Raw genomic sequence first — 6,988 nt, forward strand, 5'->3', positions numbered from 1 at the left:
TCCACTTCGCAGTCGCCTTCACCCAGTCCACGGCTCGCAACGCCTTGGCAATAATACACTTATTCACCCCGTTGAACCTGTTCTGGTCGGCTTGAATTATCGCGTCGCGTGCCTGGATGACTGAAAAAAAGAATGTCAGCGTCAGCGTTCGGAGCATAAAATAAAGAGGAAGGAAAAGAGAAAAGAAAGCACCGAAAACAAAGGGAGCAAGGAAAGGAAAGAGAAACGCACAAGTCGGATTACAAGGCTGAATAGCAAGTGCATCCATCATAACCCTCATAAACACAACATTCCCCTCCTTCGCACCCGCATCCGTCAACTTATTACTCGAAAACCCGCGTGCAGCTACAAGCGCAGCGTACACCTGATGCAACATATTAGCCCACACCTCCCCAATATCATGCACCTCCGTGAGCTTCTGCAAACTCGAGTACCGAAGGGGGTTGGTGGTTGCGGAGGTCGAGTAGGGGAACGACCGGATGCCTTTGGCGCGGTTCGCGACGTATTGGCCGACGATGAAGTCTTTTGTGGTTCCGGAGGATTGGGCCATCCAGCTGGTGGGAAGGGGTTAGTGAGGTGTTTAACGGGGAGAGGGAAGGGGGTTGGGGAAAGTGGAGGGGAACGTACTCGGCCATAGCATCACTCCACCCCTCACCCATCCCACCCGACTCTGTAGTCTGCAAGCACCGCCCGGTACCACCCCCCGTCATACGGTTAGTAATCCCATGGGTCATCTCATGGATCACAATATCGTTCTCCATCGTTCCATCACGGCGGGGCTAAAAAGAAGACAAAGTGTCAAAAACGCTGGTGAAAAGCGAAAAAAAAAAGAGGACCCACGTTGGTAAGTGTCCAGATGAACATCCTACATTGCCCCGACTGCCCACTACCATCCACCGCATCATCAGCTCATCCATCCTTCCCAAAAACGACTCAGAAACTCACTCAGGCGGCGTAGCGAAATTCGCATTATTAACCCCCGACGCATCCTGCACACTCATCAAAACCCTATCCCCCTCCTTCCCGCCCTTCCCAAGATTACTCTGCTGGAAATTAAACGCCTTTTCCGTAAACCCATACCGATACGCAAAGTCATGCATAGTATTAATAATATAAAACGCGTTTGTTTTGGCGGCGTCGATGTTGGATGATGTGGTGGGATCTTGGGAGTCTGTGTAGACTCTGTTGAAGTTTAGGTTTGCGGAGGTTTGGGTGGATGTGGCGGTTTGGGAAGACTTGAAGGATATGACGTTGTTTCCGCTATATAAAATAATAAGGAGGGGTGTGGATAGAAGAGGGAGAGAAAGGGGACGTACGCTGTGGTTGTCGAGTTTCCCGAACCAGTGTTGTGCCACCCCAAAGGGGAGGATTGGAGATCTTCTGGATCGCGTAGCGTTTCGAGGCCTTCTGGGAAGGTTTGTTTCGTGATCGGGAGGACGGTGTACTGCGTAAAGCATGAGCGGGGCCGAACACCACAACAAGAAGAAAAAAGAACATACAGAAGCATGAGCAACGAAATCAGTAACGCTGATCAACTCCCCACTATGCCCATCAATGAACGCCTCATACCACGCATCGGTCTCCTCGTTCCGNAATTTGAAGGACGTGCGTGAGGGCGACGGAACCCTCGGGTTTGACGAGGATTTCGAGTGTTGGTCCTAGCCGTTGTGTTTCCTTCCAGGCGGATTCGATGGCGGGGAGGGCGGATTTCCAGGTTATGGAGGGGGTGGAGGGGGCGATTTGGGCTGGATGGCGGGAGTTGGTAAGGCATTGAGAGAGAGAGAGAGAGGGGAGGGACGTACCTGTCTTGGGATCGACAAAGGAAGACCCGTAGGAAACGACTTTGTCACCGTGAAAGGCGACGTTCGCGACTGCGTTGGCGAATGGGACTCCGTTCTGTAGTAAAGATATGTTGGTGGATTTCGAAGATAACGGAGGGTGGCACGTACATAAGACTGCTTGATGTATGCAAACCTAGCTTCGCCCTCTGTATACCCAGACTTCCAAGCCATATGCTTGGGATCGACGCCGGTGGATGAGATGAATGACATGGCGGACTCGTTGAGCGGTTCACTGGATCCAGTGAAGGATGACGAGGAGGGTGCACCGTCCGCGCCGTACGTCTATCAACAAACCAGCGCGCGTCAATATAAAAAATAACAATAGGAGTAGTAGGAAAGAGACAGACCTTGAACGTGTTCTTGGGATGATACACCTCAAGTTTCAACCCTCTGCCAACATGCCTAACCCTATGAGTCGCGTGCTTTGAACAAGAGGGATAAGGGGTCGCCTGGACCGAGGAGATGGTTGCGAGGAGGACAGTGACGAGGAGAGGAAGGAAAGACTTTTGAATTGAGAAAGCCATTGTCTAAATGGTAACTAATAGTGGCACGACCTGAGCGTGTTGAATGAATAAAGAATGAAGGAGTGAGAAAGAAAGGAAAAGAAAGGAAAGATGAGTGGAGACAAGGATGGTTGAGCGCCGTTGGTCCTTATAACAACCACCTGGGCTTGGCTCATCGTGAACTTGTGCAAGCCAAGGGAAACAAAGCACAACGCGGCATTACCACATTCACCTCTTACGCCTGCAACTCAAGACACGTCCTCCACAACATCGGTGCCACTCACCTTTATTCAATCATTGAAGGCTGAATCTCCTCTTTTCAGTTGTAGCATTTGTGTAAAGTTGCGGGAACTACGACGTAGTGACTCTAAGTACTATCATATAACCATCCCAGCAACCACGCAGAATATCAGTATTCCCTACTTGTCCTAATGCGTCGGTACCCAACGTTCATACTCAAATCATCACTTCCGAATCGACCACTCCTACTCGTAACGCGGACCTTCTGTTCCCCAAACCCACCCCTCACATCACAGTAATGCAGCGGCGTGTCGTCACTAACAAAAGGGCCTTGGTAGCCTAGGCCAAGCTCGAGCTGCCCACGCAAAAGGCGGTCTTCAGTGTGCTCGTAACGACGTCCGAGAAAGTTGACGTTGGGATGGGACGTGGACACCTTGCCTCCTGCGTGCCATGGCATTTGTTAGGTGTGCACGTTTGGCGTAGCGGAATGGGGGGAACGTAGAGTTCCGCGAATGTGCCGATTTTGCGCGGGTGGAAGAGTTGTTGGCCTGGGAACGGAGAGGGAGAGGGAGGGATGAGGTGGAGGAAAATGTACACGACGTCAGGGGGCACATACCATGCTTTCCGCTCCGTTTCTCTACACCACATGCTCGTCTATCCACTCGCTTCCCTCAACGACCAACTTCTTCGAATCGTTGTCGACGTCTAATTGATGGTGGACAATCACGGTAAGTGTTCACAAAACTTGTCAATGCGCTGTTCACGACTTACCGGCATACATCCTCGACTTCTCGAGCATACGTCGCATCTAGTGCTACATCTTGAAGGCGCCAACGCTGATGGCTTCGTGTACGGCAATCCCAGTCGAATGGGCGATGTTGGCGGCTATCGTGGTTGTGGTCAGAGGTAAGTCACCATCGTCAGCGTCACACGTTACACATTGATGTCGTCCTCATCGTTTCCCACAGCCACAACGCCCATCATCCAACTTCAGACACAACTCAGGTCAGTTGATGTCTATCGAGATTCGTGTCGACGACTTACTTTTGTAGGTTATGATGCCATTGTAAACGAGGTAGACACTATAAGACACAGGTAAGTGAATAATTCAAACGCGGAACGACGTTGACGAACCTTTTCAGGGTCTCAACGATGGCCCAGGGCGCTCGTTACGCGGAAGACGCGACTAACGCTCCTGGGTACAGGTTTTCAGGTGAGTAAAGACTGTATACTCGAGGTGAAGTGGACGAGACTGACGTACTTTTTGTAGAACCGACGTATTCACGACCTTCACACCTCCCAACGCGTATTCCGCCCATCCAAGCTACACGTCACGAAGCGGTAGTCGAGGTTCCGTGTAAACGATGCGGACAAGTCGATGATGGGGAACCTGAGGGGCAAGAGCAGCGTGGTAAGTAAGCCGGATGCAGCACTCCCGTTAACGAAAACTTACCGTGGTCATCAGCAGCATCACCACGAGTCTGCAGAAAAAAGGATATAAGCAAAGGTGAGTGAAACGTTGTCTATGACGAAAGAGACGTTGACATACCTGGTTGCCATTTAGCATTCCGTCACGTCTTCGCATTGAAGGAGGGGTTTAAAAACTCGGTACGCAACGTCAACACCAGCAACGATGGACGACGAGCAGACGACTTACCAGCGTGACGACGACGATTGGAGGACGACGAGGAGAAGGGAGTGGACGTCGACATCGAAAGGAGGGAGGAGAACGTATGTAAGTGGGTGCTGATGAAAGATATTGGACTGACTACCCCGTCTTTATAGCTCTTCTCGCTTGCGCGGTAAGTAGCCGGGTTGTGACGTGACGCAAAATCTTTACGGAAGAAGGGTCTCGTTTCGTGCAGGGTTCAGATCCTAGGAACCGGGGACGGAGGAAACAATCTTTTCGTAAGTTTCGTATCTACCCATTCCATTGGTTTCTTAATTCACTCCGGCCTCGTCTGGTGAATTTTTTATTAGGTATCACTTGAAGTACATTCAATTCATTTGCGAAAGAAGTACCGACTAACGCACACAGATAGATATCTTCATTATGCGGAATCACTCCCGTTTGCGAAAGGCGCAGAACGCTTGAAGAAAATACAGGCCAAGTAAAGTACGTACATACATCAGACCCTTGATCAACAAATTTCTGACAGTTGAATGTTCAGAATGCCGTTTTTCAATTCGGAATCGGGAGAGGAGAATGAGGACGCCTTCGGCGGCCATCTACACTCGAATGAATCGATGCGCTTTGGTACTTCCTAGCCAAGTGAGTGTTGTCATAATTCTACGACACGAAGAGTAAATTCTCAATTCTTCCTTTATCTCAGAAACACGCAAGTGTATCATAAACCAATGGTGAATTCGGACGATAAGTACTTTGGTGAGCACACACCCCTGCTCACAAACTTCTTACACCAGAACTTCTGATATCACAAGTGCAGGGACACCGGGGATACTACCCGAATAGAACCCTGACACGTCAAGATGTAATTTCCGTGTGAGCAGTTCAAGCGCGATGAAGAATCGGGGAAGGAGGAGCATATCCTTACTCATTGCTCGGAAAGTACGTCCACTGTGCTCTGTTAATGTTTCGAACCACTTATACTAATAAGGAATTATGCAAAGATATGTGAAATATTATCGTGTTCATCCGGCATAACTGCAAATGGAGCAATGTAAGGAATGGTACGAAATGCAGGAAACAACGCGCCCGCCGTGATATTTCGCTAACGGAGAGTTACAGGTATCCAGGCACGCAGATGGCATTGTTCTAAGGAAGACCCTGACGTGTAAAAGCGTCAGTTTCGCTAATTCATTTCAAGCGCGATGGATACGGAATTGGGGGAGGGGGAGGAAGTTATAATTCCATGTACGTTCTCGCGTGCTCGACTGTTATTTATTGTTGAGAAGTGTTGAATAGGTTTAGAACTATACATGCGAGCTACACTTGGACGAAAATGATGCATTACGGATGGAGGAACTTAGAGGGCGGTTCGGAATACTGGTACGTTGCGCGCTGCACGCTGGTATCTTCCATTGACAAAAGTTCTGGAAGGTCAGGTACATACTTGGCAGGGTTTTGAAGAGGACCCTGACACGTAGAACTGTCAGCTTCAAGAGGTTGTTTCAGGTGAGATGGTGAAATGAGATTCGGGGGAGGAGGAGATCATCCTCCTCACTTCCAATGTTCTCGCTCCACTGTGCTCGTTCGTCGTTGTGAAGTGTCTAAAATATGTAGGTATACGCCTACGAGTCATAGCTTGATAGAAATTGTACACTATGAATATAGGAAGCGAGAAATGCAAGGGACTGAATGGGCGCGGCAATTCCGTGCTCGCATCTTCCATTGGCAAAAGTTCTCAAAGTCCAGGCACAGGGTTGGCGGGGTTCTCAGGAAGACCCTGATGCATAAAATTGCTCGTCTTGAGAATGTGTTTCAAGCGTAATGAAGAAATTAGAATCGGGGGAGGAGGAGATCATCCTCCTCACAATGGATATCTGCAATTCCGCACACTCGTTCATTGCTTGGATATGTCAAGGACATTTAGTAGTATGCATATGAGTTGCAAATAGTATAAATTGTACACTACGAATAGGGAAAGGTAGAGGATTGTACGGAATGCAGGGGATGATGGGCACAGCACGCCCAGTTTATACCTTCCGCTGGCGAAAGCGCTGGGAATTCAGGTACAGGTGTTACAGGGTTCCGAAAAAGAACCTGATGCATAGAAAGGTTTATTTTACGGATGCGTTCCAAGCGTGATGGAGAATCGGCTTGTCTATTCACTTTCAATCATTTTTGTACGACCGTCATCCTAGAATTTATATTGCGAATGACTATGTAAAACATGAGGGTACACAAGTAGTTCAAAGGGAAAGTAGGGGAAACAAAATGGGAGAAGAGCCGTGTTTGTACGGCACATCCCCGCTCCAATCTTGCGCTACACAAAACACCCAGACTTCAGACACGTGTAGTCCGATAATATATTCGACCAACACTTCAACATGAATGGCTGGTTGTATGGGGCTGTTCTAAAAAAGCTATAGGTGTGCACAATCACGAATGACGAGGAGACTGTAGACACGGTGATGTGGTATCCTCAGGTTTCTACTCATACAAGTGTCCCTGTCTGCATGTGCTAAATTTCTAAATGTAAGAGATAAAAAATTGGGTTTGACGGGCAAGAACGGTCTCAAATGTACACACCAGGTGGCGACAGCTGATGACTTATCTCCCAGGAAGTTTCAACATGTGTCGAGTTGAGAGGTGTTTGCAAGACGTACACCGTGTGTAAACCTAAAAACAAGGTGCATGACATAATTTTGTCTCCTGCAGAGTAAGTACATACTCGATTGCCATAGATCGTCCTTGACAACAAAATCCCCACTAGATTTGCA

The 6,988-nt window shown here is 48.7% G+C and overlaps 2 protein-coding genes across 2 annotated transcripts; one reads left to right on the plus strand and one right to left on the minus strand.

Annotated features, from left to right (window-relative positions):
* Positions 1-37: 37 nt before the first annotated feature.
* Positions 38-1,100, minus strand: LACBIDRAFT_240003 (uncharacterized protein; the record flags this gene model as incomplete). Its single annotated transcript, XM_001888015.1, has 5 exons — positions 38-120; positions 232-554; positions 628-779; positions 841-886; positions 946-1,100. Coding segments are annotated over 5 exons (759 nt in total), but the record flags the coding sequence as incomplete, so codon positions are not given.
* A 2,196-nt stretch (positions 1,101-3,296) lies between these two features.
* Positions 3,297-4,699, plus strand: LACBIDRAFT_333374 (uncharacterized protein; the record flags this gene model as incomplete). Its single annotated transcript, XM_001887962.1, has 12 exons — positions 3,297-3,312; positions 3,397-3,490; positions 3,579-3,589; positions 3,637-3,679; positions 3,727-3,797; positions 3,855-3,995; positions 4,050-4,091; positions 4,149-4,192; positions 4,233-4,319; positions 4,370-4,386; positions 4,450-4,492; positions 4,565-4,699. 12 exons carry the CDS (start codon positions 3,297-3,299, stop codon positions 4,697-4,699), a joined length of 744 nt encoding a protein of 247 aa, XP_001887997.1.
* Between the last annotated feature and the right edge of the window lie 2,289 nt (positions 4,700-6,988).

This window comes from Laccaria bicolor, genomic scaffold, assembly GCF_000143565.1.
Source record: "Laccaria bicolor S238N-H82 LACBIscaffold_50 genomic scaffold, whole genome shotgun sequence".
Classification (NCBI taxonomy): Eukaryota; Fungi; Basidiomycota; class Agaricomycetes; order Agaricales; family Hydnangiaceae; genus Laccaria; species Laccaria bicolor.